Source organism: Strongylocentrotus purpuratus, unplaced genomic scaffold (assembly GCF_000002235.5).
Source record: "Strongylocentrotus purpuratus isolate Spur 01 unplaced genomic scaffold, Spur_5.0 spur5_scaffold_4, whole genome shotgun sequence".
In the NCBI taxonomy this organism is placed as follows: domain Eukaryota; kingdom Metazoa; phylum Echinodermata; class Echinoidea; order Camarodonta; family Strongylocentrotidae; genus Strongylocentrotus; species Strongylocentrotus purpuratus.
In genome coordinates this window covers 20,796,309-20,814,292 of record NW_022145610.1, presented here as the reverse complement: position 1 = coordinate 20,814,292, position 17,984 = coordinate 20,796,309, and the positions used below count along the sequence as shown (strand labels likewise).

The 17,984-nt window shown below is 36.4% G+C and overlaps 1 protein-coding gene across 1 annotated transcript; it reads left to right on the top strand.

Moving 5' to 3' along the window:
• Positions 1–854: 854 nt before the first annotated feature.
• On the top strand, positions 855–17,522 carry LOC753029 (parafibromin). Its single transcript, XM_001176791.4, has 15 exons — positions 855–1,045; positions 3,265–3,370; positions 4,159–4,228; positions 4,567–4,629; positions 5,260–5,339; positions 5,932–5,996; positions 6,776–6,998; positions 8,023–8,133; positions 9,830–9,914; positions 10,329–10,411; positions 11,334–11,515; positions 12,692–12,829; positions 14,276–14,373; positions 15,928–16,069; positions 16,967–17,522. Exons 1-15 carry the CDS (start codon positions 915–917, stop codon positions 17,001–17,003), a joined length of 1,614 nt encoding a protein of 537 aa, XP_001176791.2. The 5' UTR covers positions 855–914; the 3' UTR covers positions 17,004–17,522.
• Positions 17,523–17,984: the final 462 nt, after the last annotated feature.

The window sequence follows — 17,984 nt, the reverse complement described above, 5'->3', positions numbered from 1 at the left end:
AAAGCTCTAAAGGGGGCGGGGGGGGGGGTTCCCAAAAAACATACACAAAACATACACATACAAAAAAAACTCAAAGGGGGCGGGGGATATTTTAAGACACAAAAACCACCCCCGCCCCTTCTCGAGGCTATACGCTTCAGTGCACTTTTGTTGTAAGAAAGTTCGACATCAATTGAAAAATAGAAAATGGGAGAGAGAGAGAGAGAGAGAGAAAGGGGAATAGATGGAGAGAGACAGAGAGCAACAAAGAGGGACAGAGAGAGACAGAGATAGATAGAGAGAAACAGATAGAGACAAAGAGATAGAGAGAGGGGGGACTTTCTGGCCGACTAGAATTAAAGTAGGCCTGTCGGCATCCACCAAAAAGAAACAGATAGATTATTGTTCGTTAGAAACCATTGTTAAAAACGCGTACATGAAAATATCAAATATCAAATAACACAGAACTCCTCCCCCCCCCCCCCTCCTCCTCCTTCTCCTCCTCCTCATCTTTTGAAGAAGAAAAAAACCGGAGGAGAAAATTGGGAATCAATATTTTATTTGGCATAAGGATATAATTATCAGCGGTGGAATGACTTTCTTAATAGGATTTATCTAGTATGAATTGAATTTTTTCATGAGACTATCATACCTTGGGCTGCGCCATATATCATGATTAAATAAACAGGCCTAAAATGAATTGTATTGACATGACTTCGTCTAGATGTGTTTCAAATAATATGGGAAATGGTATAGACAAGTATAGATCCCGAGATCAATTCCCTATGTAAAGTACGAGTAAACAATGTTGACCGAGTTCATATTTTGCGAGTATGTGTTTTGGCCGAGTTAGTTCTTCTTTGGGTTTAGGGCGATTCATTTTATGTGAGAACTGCTCAAGCTGCTTTCGACCGACGTTAGGAAGAGATGCCGATATGGCTGACGTTTTAAGTTTACTTCGTGTTTATCATTCTCAAAACAAGGTTATTACAGAAAGAAATGACGATGTCATTTTCGGAGAATTTTCGTGGCCCAAAGATACCAAGACTAACTACGTCACTTATGGGTAAGTTCTCTATTTTTTGTTCAGTAGATTAACGTTAACTCGGACCGGTGCGCTGTGCCAATGCACAACTTGCGCGTACAGAGACGAGGGTTAGGCCTTAATCGCAGCGAGTGCACTGGGGCCGATGTGTGAATGATCATTGATTATAGCAATGATTGATGGGGAACCAAAAGCATTTAGGTCTAGGTCTACTATCATTTCCAAGAAAAGTCTAAAATCAATGTTTTTCGTTGGTCTAAACAGCCGACCTTCTTATGCAATACATTTTTACTTTAAATTGATTTGAATAAATTGGCATGCCGTCAATTTTCATCTTCTTCTTCTTCTTCTTCTTCTTCCTCCGCTCTAAGAATAAAATAAAAATAAAAATAAAAATAAAAATAAAATCCAAAATTTCTAATAATATTTTTAAAGTTATGGCATAGACCCTCTAGGACCATGTTTTCTGAACTTGTCGAGTCATATCATTGTCAAAGTTAAGACAGGTCCTGCTGTCTATCTATCTATCTATCAGGCTATAGTTCATCCAGACGTTGGACAAAGCCCTCCTCATGAAATTTCCATTCTCTTCTGTCTCTAGCTGTCCTAGTCCAAGCGGCCGTTCCCATGTATGATGTTAGGTCATCTCTCCATCTTCTCTTCTGCCTTCCTCTTCTTCTCTTTCCCATCCTTGGTTCCCATTCTGTTAAACGATTTGTCCATCTATTGTCCTTAAGTCTTGCTACATGCCCAGCCCATCTCCACTTTGATTCTCTGACTTTCTCCATGATGTCTTTAACCTTTGTTTTCTGGCGTATGACTTTGTGGTTGATTTTGTCTTGCAGAGATAAATGCGACATCTTTCTCTCCATAGCTCGTTGAGTAGTCACAAGCTTTTGTTCTAGATCCTTTGTCAATGACCATGTTTCTGATCCATATGTCATAGTTGTTAAAATGCATTGGTTGAACATTCTTCTTCTTAGTGGCATGGGTATGTTTTTATCAGTCAACATGTCTTTGTATCTTCCAAAGTTCATCCATCCTGCTTTTACTCTCATCATAACTTCTTTTTTTGTGGTGTCCTCCATTTTCAAAGTTTGTCCCAGATACTTGTAACTGCTCACTCTCTCTAACGTTCGACCTTCTATTTCGATGTTTTCATCTGTGTCATAGTTAGTCATATATTTAGTTTTCTCTTTGTGCATAGTTAGGCCAATACGTTTGCTCTCCCTGTTGAGACCTGTCAGCTGGTCTTCCAAGTCTTTGGTTGTTGCTGTGCTCATGTACAAATGAAACTTTTTAAAGACTTGATTTGGATCTTTATTTTTTTGTTTTCGATGTTTTCTTGCTTGCAAGTGCGCTGCCAAGTCACGCAGAGTTAACATGCTCCCATTGGCTGAAGTGCAATGATGTTGACCGTACCAAACCCACTGACGTGTACGTGTCACAGGTGCGCACAAGTGACTAGTCAATCAAACTGGATCTGTATTATGATAATCCATGGTGTTCAGGGAATAATTTTCCTGGTATCGCATCGCAATTTGCTATGCATTTTTGCATGACTGCTATACAAAATATTGTTTGTGTAGCAGTTTTCTTCCATAGAAATGTACAGAATTTCATTTGAATTATTTGTCCATCAGCTGAAATTGCTAATCAAAATATTTGAGGAAAATTATTCCCTGGTGTTTTACATTTCAGTAAATATGATTTTCAGCAAGTTTTTGATTTTTAATTATGTATATTTGCTTCTTTCAGATACTGTCTGACACTCAAAAATAGTGTCATGCATGATTAGTCCTTCTTCTGATTTTGAAGTTTTGTTGACTCTGTCAACAGAACTGTTAACATGACTGGTTATGTTTAACTTAGTTATTTATACATTATTAATCTAAAATGATTCTTTGCAAGAAATTTGTTGTCTATTTCCTAGTCTATTTCTTCCTTTGCAGTTTTAACCAAGTAAGAACTAAGAACAAAAAATAAATTGAAAATATGAATTAATAACAAGACAGAAAGATGACAAATTTTACCTATATTTGTTCTTTTTCTATCATTTTTATTACAGAAATATAGCCTTTTGCAATGTTGTCTGCAACCCCAAAATAACACATGTTGTCATCTTGTCTTTGCCCATGTTTTCTTCACTTTTGTTATAGATCTATTGTGGTATTTTTAAAATTGTGATATAAATGGATAGTAATTGATTGCTAGTCTCCTTTTCTTTTCTTTCCATGCAGTACTGGCAAAGAAGGTGAGGCGAAGAGTTACTACACGCTAGAATCTATCCTCTATCTCCTCAAGAACGAGAAGCTTACTCACACCAGCTATGTCAAGAAAGCTCTCGTAAGTATGAATGGCTTGAAGGGATCCGGTAACTTTGTCTTAGATCCTTTAAAAAAATCCTTGATTTGGCTCATGCTGCAATGATAATTATAAACCTTTAAGTTAGTCAGTAACCCCAAGAGTTTTACAAGCCTATTGCCTCTCTGATTATCAAGATATTTATGATTGAAAATCGAAATCAAATTTTGCGTTTGTCAAACGGTTTTCATAACACTACAGTCTATTGGGGTAAACAAGTATGGTAAAACTGGTCACTCAAAGGTTTTTACTTTTTTGAGGCACTTCTTGATCATTTTGAAGCGCAATTTTGTTAGGGCTTCAGTATAACACCATATCACAGACACTGATAACACGTAGGGCCATGCATCTCAGATTTAACATTGTTAAAAGATCCCTTTAACTTCAGACTAACACACCATGCATCAGTGCAACTTGTCAGGGTCAGAGTAAGGGTTGTGATTACGGTTATTGTCAGGGTTAAACCGTAGGGTCACTGTGTTAAAGTGGTTAGAGTAGCTTGTGTTGCGGGGTAATCTGTATTTGTTTGCGTATGAAAACCACAACATCGCGTAATCTATTTGATAACCCAGCTTTGTCATTATGTTGGTGTACAGATTTCTTAAAGTGATTAAACAATTCAGCTGACATTTTCACAGAAAGAAGGATGTTATTGCTTTAAATACAAGCAGAGTATTTGTATAATATTCTATTCTTTTTCCTTTTTATTACATTATCAGTCGTATTACCATTTTATTGTGCAAAATATTTGTTTTCTTACCAATTTACAGGCAGAGAATATTCCAGTTGTGCGTAGGCCTGACAGGAGAGATCTCCTCGCCTATCTCAGTGGAGAAATAAGTGAGTAATATTTAGATCCTCTCTCTCTCTCTCTCTCCCTTGTGTTTGCCGAATGAAAAGAATATAATAAGAAGAATGGCATAAGATTTCAAATAAAAAAGAGAAATTGCTACTATTTTTAAATTTATAAGTACTTCTGATAAGTACTTTCTAGTACTTTCTGATTGTAGTGCTTTGGTTTACTAAACTCTTATGACCAAATCAGTAAAAGCCACTTCCATAACCATAATTATATAAAAGTTATCAAAGAAATGCAAAATATCTTCTCTATGTCTGATTATATATTATATCTATATGCTTTTGTAACTTGTTTGCTTATTTGTTTTCTATCTAATCAGAAACATCTGCAAATATCGACAAGAGTGCACCTCCTGAAATATCAAGACAAAGACCAACACAAGGTAATATACTCGAGCAAATGTAAATGCTTTTTTATCTTCAGTTAATCGATATCTGTGGTAACATGCTATGATATCGGCCTATGCAGTTATGTACATATAATTCAACTTCTAAATGAGATCAATCAGATAAAGAGTCTTTCGATTGTATTTTTTACATAGACGGACTCATGGAGCTCCTTATGCATGCTACTCTCAAAAGGAATCAACAGGAGAATTTAGAGAATTTTAAGATTTTCATACTTTTAAAGATACATTCACCATAAATATAGTTATTGCAAATATGATTTATACAGCCACTGTATGAAAAAAATCTATTCCATCATAAATCGAAATAAATATTTTCCCTTATAGAAAATTTTAAATCCCTAAATATAATTATTGCAAATATGTTTTTATACAACCCCTGTATGAAACAAATTTATTACATCATAACCTATAGTTTATGAAATTTTCTGGACAGAGCAAATTGGAGAGGAGCTCGCATGATTCGTCACAGTGTTGCCAATGGTATCTTTTTATGGTATCAATTGCATCAAATTGATTAACTATTTGATCTTTAGTAGTATATAGAAGCCATTTATTTCTGATATACATGTATATAAGGTCTTTTTCCCTGTACTTCTCGTGCAGTCAAAAGAAGTGCAGAAGAGCCACAGACAGAAACAACCAAGAAAATCAGATTTGAGGATGATGAAGTTAGGCAAGACAAGGTAACCCTTGCTTCATTTTGTTGTACTTAATGGCCCGATTTCACAGAGGAGGTTTGTAGACAAACCTAGGTTTATGTGTATCACTTGACGCGTTTCAAACCTCCTTTGTGAATTTGGGCCAATGAGTTTGTCAGAAATCCTTTCATTTTATAATACAGCGAAACCAAAATAGTTTGTTTCCCTTGAAAATTCTTTTCTATTGAAACTTGTACTAAAACAATCTGTCTATAAAGACCACTTGCGTACAAAGACCTCTTTTCTTATCTACCCTAAGTGGTCATTATATACATGTTTAAATGTAGTTTTCCATAGAGTGAGATTACTCTAAATGATGATTTGGTCAACAACTTTTTTTGTCTTCAAGATTTAATAATCAAGATAATTTATTGTCATGTAAAAAAAACATAAAATTTGTCTTCGGACATTTAAAGGTGCTATACATGTTCATAAATATATAATACAGACAAAATAATTACATTTCAACATAACATTTAAACTTCATCACAATTTTAAGAAGGTTGCATTAAAAGAATAAGATAATAATAACATAATTAAAATGTTTATGATTTGCTTGATGTTTTTATTTCCATAGAAACGTCTCTTGGAGAGACTGGAGGGTCATAAAGAAGGTGCTGTTGCAACAACTAATCAAATTAGGTGAGTTATTATACAAATAATACACAGCAGTGAAGGCATTAGTAAAAATAACCCACACAAGGTAACTTTGGAACAGTCTAACATGCCCGAGGCGATAGCCAAAGGTGTTTTGACGGGGTAATTTTACTAATGCCCGAACAAAATGATGTGTATTATTTGTTTTATAAGATGATGTTTTACTTCTTTTATAAAATGATGTTTTATTTCATGATCTTACTAATGATCGGTCATTAGTAAAATTATGCGTTAGGCAAAATAAATGCCTGGTCACGTGTACGCTCTCAACCAATCATTTGATTAGGATTCGCTTCATCATCTTATAAACTGCACTACTATTCATTTGAAAAGTTAAGTAAGTTAGTGATGTCAAATTGTAGGTAAAGTTTTCAGGGTTATCCCATGTAATTCTTTTAATTGAATATGACCATTGAAAAGGGCTGGTGAGCTCCGCTGAGAGCTGTCTTTCAGGATGTTTCGATCAGTACGCTCTGATTGTTTTCAGGAGAATGACTAGAAAATTGCCCATTATAAGCTATTGCCTACGAAGAGATCCGAAGCGTGAACTGCTCATTTCTGGTCTTAATCACGGCTGCATTCTGTTTCTGGTTACTATTGCTGCTATAATTCTCTAGTTAAGTTCTATACTTCAAAACTTTAGACAAACTGCAAAAAACCTTAATGACCACTTATTATACACAAATCTACACCATGTTACATTCATGTCTAGAAACCATAATCTTAATTCAGGAGGACATTGCTATCTGACAAAACCTTTACAGACCCCTTTCCGATACCATGTCCATTGAGCGTATCGCATCCATCCGAGCAAAGTTCCACATCAAGAAACGTGTGACCATCAAAGCGGACGTGGAGGCTGACCTCGGGGTCGGAGGTCTCGAGCAGAGAAGTTTCATCGATGCAGAGGTCGACGTGTCGAGGGATATCATGAGCAGAGAAAGAAATTGGAGAACGAGAACGTCGGTACTAAGGAGTAATGGAAAGGTGAGTTTTTTGTATTGTCGATGAAATAAGAAATTATTACATTTAACTGTTCATGTCTATAAGTTAATTCAAATCCCGACACGGCACTAATATCCTTTGGCAAGATATTAACCTTCACTTGCTAATCTCCACCCAGGTGATAAATGGGTACCCCAAAGGATGCGACCGTCATTGTTGGTCAAACAGTTTTTGAGCATCAAGTAATGCCTGACTGGAATGTGGAGATTATGCGGGCAAGCACTGAATCCAATGACCGGGGTAATAGTATATTTGTAAAGCGCTTAGAGACATTTGTATTAAGCGCTATATAACAGCTAAATATCATTATTATTATTATTATTATTATTATTATTATTATTTGAGGAGGGAAATTAAAGAAATGTGGATTATGAATTGTTCTGGATGTGTTTGATAATGCTTTAGCAGTGAAGAAAAGGTGTTAGAATAGAGATAAGAAAATGAATTGACATAACAGGCATGGATAAAAGAGTGTGACAGTTTGTAACTTTGTATAATGATATCTAAAATTAATCCTCTGTACCTTGTCAGGGAAACACTAGTTGGGTATCATATTTGTGTAAATGCACAATTATACCTAACCCCTTTTTTCAGCCCAACTAATTTACTATTAAAGGGATCGTTTAACAATGTTAAATCTGAGATACACGGCCCTACATGTTTTCAGTGTCTGTGATATGGTGTAATATTGAAGCCCTAAAAAAATTGGCTTCAAAATGATCATGAAGTGCCTCAAAAGAGTAAAAATCTTTGAGTTACCGGTTTTACCATACTCATTTTCCCCAATATACTGTAGTGTTATGAAAACGCAAAATTTGGTTTCGATTTCCAATCATAAATATCTTGATAATCAGACATGCGATTGGCTTGTAAAAGTCATGGGGTTCCTGACTGACCTAAATGTTTATAATTATCATTGCAGCATGAGCTAAATCCAGGATTTTGTTTCAGAATCTGAGACAAAGTTACCGGGTCCCTTTAACATGTTTATTTTCATTGTGAACAGGAGTTCAAGAACATCTTTGCTATTCTTCAGTCTGTGAAAGCGCGAGAGGAAGGAAAGCAAAGCCAGCAGAGTCAGAATCAATCATCACATCAAACCCCATCACAAAGTCAGGTATGATCAAAACATTTCTAAGGGGTAATTACAAAGAAGTGTACTCTCACTGATAAGAGGGTTATATACTAACTATCCTATGGAAATATTGATTTAATATTGGCTACCCTTGAGTGTTATATGAGATATATTGCATTCAGCTCACTATTAATATTGCACAAGTCAAAGACGAGTGCAATATTCATGCTAGCTGAATGCACTATATCTGGGGGGGGGGGGGGTGTTTCACAAAGATTCTAAGTTGAATCTAACTCTAAGTTGGACTTAAATATTATGGAGAACCATTTTTATGCCTCCGTTACGAAGTAGCCGGAGGCATTATGTTTTCGGGTTGTCCGTCCGTCCGTCCGTCCGTACGTCCGTCCGTCCGTCCGTACGTCCCGTTCTCGTGATCGCGTTATCTGAAGAACCGATTGATGGATTCCTGCCAAACTTTGGTCATGTATGTATCTTGCAGAGCCGATGAACTGATTAGATTTGGGGGTCACGAGTTCAAAGGTCGAAGGTCACAGGGCTCATTATGTATGCAAAAACAGCTCGTGATCGCGTTATCTGAAGAACCGATTGATGGATTCCTGCCAAACTTTGGTCATGTATGTATCTTGCAGAGCCGATGAACTGATTAGATTTTGGGGTCACGAGTTCAAAGGTCAAAGGTCACAGGGCTCATTATGTATGCAAAAACAGCTCGTGATCGCGTTATCTGAAGAACCGATTGATGGATTCCTGCCAAAATTAGGTCATGTATGTTACTTGCAGAGCCGATGAACTGATTAGATTTTGGGGTCATAAGGTCAAGGTCAAAGGTCATGCGGCTCATTATGTATGCAAAAATAGCTCGTGAACGCATTCTCATTAGAACTGACAAATGGATTACTATTTAACTCGGGACATCTTGTAGAGCCAATGAACTGAGTAGATGTTAGGGTCATGAGGTCAAAGATCAAAGGGTCATATATGTATATGAGAAATTGCTTGTAATCACGATATTCTGAGAAACTGTTAATGGATTACAATTGAACTTGAATTTGAAAAATTTCTTCTGTTTTTGTTTGTAAAATTGCTCTATGACGGAGGCATCATTTCGACTGCGCGCAGTTGAAGTTCCATCTAGTTAGACTTAAAATGAAATATATTCAAATGCAAAAATTCAAGTATTTTAGACTGTTCATAAATTCCACATCAAGAACATGAAATCTCCCATGATCATAGAAAATATTAATGATTTGAATTACATTTTATGCATTTTAAAATATTTTCAATGATGCTAATGGCTTTCCATAATTGTTAAGTCCAACTTAGAGATAAGTTCAACTTAGGATCTTTGTGATACACCCCCCTGATATATCACAAAAGAAAGCCAATATTAATTGTTATTATACATAAACAAAATTGAACTACAGTGTAACTTAAAGGATTGAAAAGATCAATTTATCCCATCCATGGATATTTCCAATCCAACATTGCCTCGACTAGACGTATTGTACGTAGGAAAAGCAATATGCTAACATTATTGAACTCGATCAGAGAAAGGGAATCAAGTACATGATTTTATTCTCTGGGAAAAGAGGCTTGTATGTATAATAATATGATATCATTGCCTCTTGGTTATTATAAATAAAATGTTGATAACAGAGTTCTATGAGAATAAATCCATATTTAATTTTATTTTGTGTTCTTGCATTTGTCTTTTCAGCAACCCACAGAAAGAAGGAAAACTGTTCAGCAAACCGCACAGCAATACAACAGATACGATCAGGAAAGATTCAAGGGAAAAGAAGGTATGATAAAGTAACTTCATTTCAATATACTGGCATGTGTTGTACAATGAGGCTAAAAAGAGGTATAAAGTTTGAGTGGTCTTTAAATTCAAGTTTCACTGTATTACACTGTACCCTTCTTACAAATTGTTATTTAGTTGAAGTTCAATCCCTTTTTTTTTCTTTTTCAGGACTACGACCAGACAAAATTGATGTACACAAAAGCTTAAAATTTGTGAGAAAAAATATATACCGGTAGTCAGATTTTGGGAACATGCGTGTTGCCTATTCATTATTTCTATGAATCATACTGATTAGCAAAAGTAGTTCAGTATTGTGCTTGAAGGGATTGTGTAAATGTATAAAAACATATTTTGTGTTGGATTATTATTTTGACATTAATGGTATTTGTGTATTCCACACATTTTTAAACAGAAACTGAGGGTTTCAAGATTGATACCGGTGGATCTCACATGGGTGCCTTCCATGGCATGTCAAGTCTCGCCAAACCTGCACAGGTAAGCAACCTCTGTGATATCGTTTGTAGACCAGGGGGGTGTTTCATAAAGATCCTAAGTTGAATTTATCTCAAAGTTGGACTTAAAAATCATGGAAAGCTGTTAGCATCTTTGAAAATATTTTGTAGAAGTTATTTTAAAAGGCATAAAATGTTAATTCAAATCATTCATATTTTCTATTATCAAGGAGATTTCATGTTCTTGATGTGTAATTTATGAAAAGTCTAAAACTAGAATTGTTTATTTTTTTTATTTTTTCTTTTAAGGCTACAAATGGCTCTCCATAATATTAAAGTCCAACTTAGAGTTAAGTTTGACTTAGGATCTTTGTGAAACACCCCCAAGGTGTGTCAACCCTCGGGGTACATTGGTGGCAACCGCTCCCCTCCTCCCAAAATGTTGACTTGTGCTGTGCCAACGCACACTTTACGATTTGACTATGATCCGATTTTGAAAGAATTTGCATTAGCATTTGATACGAACATTCAAACATGTAAACAAAAATAATCTGACTAGTCATGTGATTAAGAAAATCTAAATTTCAAGGGATTTCATGCTTCCTTGGAAGAGGAAAAGCTAACTAAATTGGCTCAGAATTGTAGTGACTTCAGATGGACTTCTGATGGACTAATGCATTCAGATACTTAGGTTCTCCATGAAATGAACTCGAAAATTGGGTTTACAAGTGGTATTTTCATTTTGAGGCTTTGTTGCCTGCAGAGGTCCAACATACTGTCAAACCTGTCTACAGCAACCGCCCAAGGGAAACACAAAAAGTGGTCTTTGTAGACAGGTGGTCTTTGTAGACAGGTGGCCACTAAAGCAGGTTTGACTGTATATCTATCCATACAACAGCATCAAAAGTCGTAATTTTTTTTTGTCAGCAAGTCTCATCAAAGTATCTTCTCTCTTTTCTGATCAGGAAGCTGCACCTGCCAGGAAGCCTGTCGCCCCTACACCAGTACCACGCCCAGAACCGGTGGTAGCTCCTAAACCCCAGACGCCCACCAAGAGGGTCTCGCGTACCCCCATCATCATCGTTCCTGCGGCCACCACAGCTCTCATCACACTCTACAATGCCATGGACCTTTTACAAGATTTTAGGTTTGTCTCATTATGTTTAAGGGTATAGACCAGTTTTGGAAACGCCCCCTCTCAAAAGTTATTACCAATCATGTGAAAGAATATGTTTGGCTAATATGTGATGATACAAATTTTGCCAGGAAACCGCTTACCAATTGACATATTGGGTAAATTATTATATCTATCTGGACCGGATAGATATCACGCATGTGTCGTACAGTCCCATATACATCTTCTGTGTACAGTGCTTGTAACTTTACAAAGACTGGGCCAAATTTCTTATCATTTTGATGATTCCAGAACCTTGCAGTACACACCAATACTTATATGCTAGATGATTAACCTTTTCTGATCAATTCCACGTTTCTTTCACAATGCAATCGCATGACCAGAACTTGTCTTTACCTTTGACCCACATCACTGTGGATTCTACAGATATGGGGAAAGCATTTGTACTTGAAACAGTCCAGAGCAAGGCTTAACGCCTATCTGCACCAGTTTGGCCAGGGGGATTAGACCTCTCTGCGTGGTCACTGGCAGGTGGTTATCTCATCAAATCAGCTCTCAACTAACATAAGAAAAAGGGTACCATGGGGGATCAACGGGAACCGCTTAGGCATTGTTGGCTGTATAGAGGGCGCAGGTAGCTACAAGTAGTGAAGTCCCGCTTTAAGAACATTTCAAGAAAATATTATCCCCTGTAGTCCATAGGACTGAATTGTCATACTGAATTGTCATAACTAACATGTAATCAGAGCTGCCAACCATTCCATTTTTGCCAGATTTACTCTGTTTTTTCCTCCAAATTACGGTACGTTTTTTCTTCATAAAATATGTTTTTAATTTTTTGTTTGTTTTTGTTGTTTACAAACCGCACATCAAACAACTGCCCTAAAATGTTGATTTGATCACAAATTCAATAGAAAACTAAGTTTAAAACATACTTGAAGAGAAAAATATTCTCAAAAGGAATGAAATGCCGATAATACCAAAATAACAAAGAAAAATACCTGCTTGTATAGAAAAAACAGCATGAGCAATGATTAGGAATGGACATTTCTGCATTGGAAGTGTGTCACGCATGGTTGTATGTTTTGATTTACTGAATTCCTTTTTTTTGCCATGGTTCCTTTTTTTGGTCCCACAAGGTTAGCAGCTCTGTGTAATGTTAAAAACCTTTCCTTTTTCTTGCTGCAGGTTTGTGACGTCGGATGAAAAGAAGAAGCAAGGTTCCAGGAAGGAGAATGATGTCCTAATTCAGAGAAGGAAAGACGATGGTAGTACAGTGCCATACAGAGTCATAGACACAGTAACCAAACTCACTCGAGCGGATTGGTAAGCGCCTCAAATTGTATTAACCAGATTTAACGGTGATGCAAATTCTTCGTCAAGGTCATTGATTTAGTTGTTGTTGTTTTTTTAATTGGTATGTCTTTGTAGATTAATACCATTGCAATCAATATTGACTACCATATTTGCCGGCACCCCAACTTTGACATTTAAAAGAGGGAAGAAAAAAAAGGAAAAAAAAACAAACGGACAAAATAAAATAATCATAATTTTCTCGAAAACACTATTTTTTTTTTACAAACTGATACCAAATTCATCCATATTCTTATAATTTACCGGAAGTTTACCTAAAAAAGTGATCGCAGGCAGATTTGGTGTCCGATATACCCCTACCACAATGTACGGTGTAATGCGAAACTGCATGAAATGGAAAAACAAAATGGCGACTTCGGATGGATGTTCGCGGCAGCTCCGTTAGACTGTCCCTTCCTTTACTTTTGCAATGCATTGGCACAAAGGTCAAGATCTATCGGCAAATGTTGTGTTAGGACGTTTATTTTCGTCTTCATGCCAACAATGCAAGATAAAATTGTCGGTAAGATGTTTGGAAATGTCCTGTACCATAGTGGTATTGTTATTTTACCGTTTCTAGTCCCATACGTGCAAATTCGTGTTGGTTTTGACTTTTTTTTTTACTCTTTCGTCGTAAAGCCCGCACCCCGACTTTTTGATGTTTTCTCTTCCAAAATACTGCGGCCTTTACGCCGGCAAATACGGTAGGCATTTTGAGTCTGGCTAGTCTTTATAAGATTTAAAACTGAAAGTCTAGAATTTTTAATTTTTTTTGGTGGGGGGGGGGGGGGAGGGGAGGTTGTTGGAAGAGGGATGGTCAATTCTTTCCTCCTCATCCCCACATTATGTTGCTCTAAGATCTTGGATGTACTTACAAGAGTTATGTCCTAATTTTCTGCTTTCTGCTTTTGTCGCGGTATAGTGGTTCATTCACTTCACTCTCAATCCAAGGGTTGAGGGTTCGAGTCCCAGCCTAGCACAAACATCCTTCGGCAAGACGTTAATGCGCATTTGCTACTCTCCACCCAGGTGTTAATAGGTACCCAGCAATTACTGGGGTAATAATAATTGCAGGGCCCTCGGGAAGAACAGCGTTGGTGCTGATGAGACTTCCTTCGGTTAACAATAATAGTTGTCATGATGGTTGCGATGTATATAGCGCCTTTTCTGCTAGATGCAAAGCGCTTTGAGACGCTGTGAATAAGTCGATGCTAGAGTTATATATACAAGATACCAAGCAGTGACAGTGAGTTCAATGAATGAATGAAAACAAAATTATTATATTATTATTATAATCATAGCAGTAAAGTGTTGATTTATGCTTTACATTTAGTGTAAAACCCATATGCTAATAGTATGATAACTGTTGCTTGATATCTGATAGTAACATTTTCTCTTTCTTAATTTTATTATTAACAGGGATCGTGTAGTAGCAGTATTTGTTCAAGGACCAACGTGGCAATTCAAAGGATGGCCATATATGAATGGAAACAATCCTGTAGATATCTTTGCTAGAAGTAAGTGTTCTCCAAACTAATTCTTGATGTGCTGTTTATCGTATCCGGACACCTACCCCCTGGACATCTACCCCCGGATTATCACCCCCAGTAAACTACCCCCTAGGGCAACCACCCCCCAGACAACTACCCTCCTAGGATAGTTGTCGTAGGGGGTAGTTGTCTAGGGGGTAGTTGTCCAGGGGGTAGTTGTCCTAGGAGATAGTTGTCCGAGGGTAGTTGTCTGGGGGTAGTTGTCCGGGGGTTAGTCGTCCTAGAGGATGGTTGCCCTAGTTTACTGGGGGTGGTTGTCCGGGGGTAGATGTCCAGGGGGTAGGTGTCCTAGAACTGTTGTTTATAGTTCAACTCCCTCTTATTCAACATTTGTACATTGATTAAAAAATTCTAGTGCCGTATCAAATTAGATACATAATTGGAATTTTATTTAAATATTTTTTTAACTTTTATCATTTTGCCATAAAAGTGAATTGAGCATTGCTGTTCAAAACCAGGAAAGGCTTTGTCTAGACAGTATCATAGATTTGATAGACGAATGGCAGAAATAAAGAATGGGCTTTCTATTTAACAATTCTCATCTCTTCTTCACAGAAGATACGACAATTAACAAAAAATGTTCATGTACTATACAGGAAATGCTAGGAATCATAGAAGGGCACTTTAGCTGGAATGACTTTGTTGATATTTACTGATTGTCATTTGGCTATTATGTAATTATTAAGGCTAATCTTGAGCTCTGGTATTGGAATCGCATTATAATTCATTCCGGGTTATTTATCCTGCAGTAGATTGATTGTTTGAACCAGTTAAATAAAAACAAACTCACAAAAACTTGCTGGAAATCATCAACAATAAAAACCACAACTCTCATGTGCACATAGTGACCTGTGTTAAGCACATGGTGTCGGGCCTACTTTCTATGCTCATTACTCAGCCCCTTTACATTTTCTACCGAAATCGTTTAGCACATGTCATTTATTTGCAATGTTGAAGATTCAATGTCAGTTTTTTTGGATTATGTGAGAATTTTTTTCTATAATTACCAGAACTGAAGCTTACCTTTAATGCGAACATCTGATTATAACACCATAGAGTGGTCAAGTGTGACGTCATCAAAAACCTACTTTTAGAGTTTTTTCCAAATTTGAACTTCAATTTCCGAAAGAGCATCAAGATTAATGTCCAAATGTTGAAAATCAATTGAATATGTTCAGTATTGGCTGAGATATGACCATCCAAAAAAGTAGATTTCAATCACTATTATTTTGCTCTGGTTCTTAAAGTTATGAACCAGAGCAAAATAAAAGTGATTTTCTATAGGAAAACTATTTATTTGGTTGTCATATCTCAGCCAATACTTGACATATTCAATTGGTTTTCAACATTTGGACATTATTTTTGATGCTCTTTCTGAAAATTCAAAGTTCAAATCAAGAAATTATCAAAATAGATTTTTATGACATCACAGCTTCGGTACTCTATTATGAACTGCTGTACTTGTCACCATTGGGAGGTCTGAAATTCACTGCTTTTATTTATCAATCATCTTCCTTTCAGTTCGTGGATTCCATTTGAAGTATGATAATCTCAAGATCGATCCCAATGTCAAGAAATGGAATGTACACGTTATGGATCTCAGTCGGAGTAAACGCCATTTGGACAAAGCTAGACTTCTCAATTTCTGGGAAGTCTTAGACAAGTAAGTAAAACTTCTCTACTATTTCCACTACTTGCATACTATTCCGATAATATATTTAAAGACCCCGCAGAATTAGCACTTTTGCATCACCCATCACCTGTCAACAGCGAACCTTACTATATTCTACATATACTCTTTCATCATGTATAAAATTTGAAAGGATTTGTTTGTTAGATAATTGTAAAACTGCAAAAGAAAAAGAAAATCAAACAGAAATAAATAAATCAAATCAAATCAAATTATCAAAGCGTTTCTTGTAAAGCACAGGCCAGAATACAGTGAGTCAGAAGCAGGGGCCTAATTTTAATGAACTTCCTTTAAAGAACATTTACATGAGTCATATCTCTTTGTGATGATTATCTCTCCTTGGTAACTTTTTTTTATTTTTTATCAAATCTTTATTCAGTTACAAAATCATGGATGTCATCAAACATAATTATTTATAACAAGCAAATCATCACATGTTTAAATAAGATCAAATAATATATATATATTTACTTGAAAGCAGATTATGATTGCATTTCCTGTAAATCATAAATTATCTTCATCCACTAGTAGTATTTACATCTATTTTCTTAGTTTTATTTTTTTCAACTTCTAGTCTGTATTTTAACATAAACAAGAAATATTTCTCCATCATTTAAATTTATTTGCAACTCTCGCTATATAAATTGCAAATATAGCAACATGAAGCAGTAAATTAATATTTGTAATATTTTCCTTTATGTCATGAAAACCATATACAACACAAATAGGTGAGAATTTAACATTTCTACAGGAGTTACATAATAATATTTCAATAACATTCCAAAATGGATAATTCTTTTCGCAATCAAAAACTTCCTTGTTTACTAAATTTATCTTTCTATGTTTTATTCTGTGCCTTTTCATTTCCAGGTACATGGTCAAGGACAAGTCCCATTTGAGAATCTAAGCTGAAGACGGAACACTAAACGCTGGGGCAGTACTCTCAAAACAATGTTAAATCTCCTTGGGTAAAAGATGATGTAAATGTCATTGCAAAATTTCTATTGCAGTGGGTTGTTGGGTAATGTCTGCACAAAATGTATCTGTGTATGTAATAGTTGTCAAAGGCATCAGCAGGCATCTACTTTCTACAATAAAAGAGAAGCCTTTGTCTTCTGTAGTTGAATTTGTTTCTAGTCCTTGGCCCTGTTTCATCAAACTTGTTTTCAATAACAAATGCTATTAATTCTACGACAAACTAGCTGTCGGCCAATCAAATGCCACGATTTCAGTAGCTTATAACAGTTATTGGAACTTGTTATTGATTACTAGTTTTATGAAACAGGGGCACTGGAGGACTGCAGGATTCACAGAAAGGTGATGAACGTATCGAGGGGTCAGTGACACAAAGACGTAACTCCATTTTTGCCATTTTGAGAAAAAGTTCTTTATGTGTCACTGAGCACTTTGGCCTTAACTTAGGAGTTAAGTCTATGTTTCACTAGCCATTGACTTCAATGGGGTGTTGGGTGGAGTTAAGTCTGTGTGTTTCCTCGAAAGCCCACATTTTTCTGAACATTTTGATATCAAATACTCATTTTTCAAAAAAAATGTGGAGTTACGTCTTTGTGTCACTGAACCCTCGGTATATTCCGGGCCAATTGTGTGTTATCTGTTAAGAGCCAGAAGGATGTTGGCTCGTTTACTTGAACACACCAATACCCTTCTGGCTCTGAACAGATGGAAAGTTTGGACACGTGATCTGTTTTGACACAGAGGTGTCGTGGTTGAGTGGACACGCCACCGGACTGTGGATCACAAGGTCCGCGGTTGAAGTCCCGCAGCGGCAGCACCAATGTCGTTTGGCAAGACATTGATCTACATTTGCCACACTCTGACTCAACCCAGGTGATGTAAATGGGTATCTGGCAGGAATTAATTCCTTGAA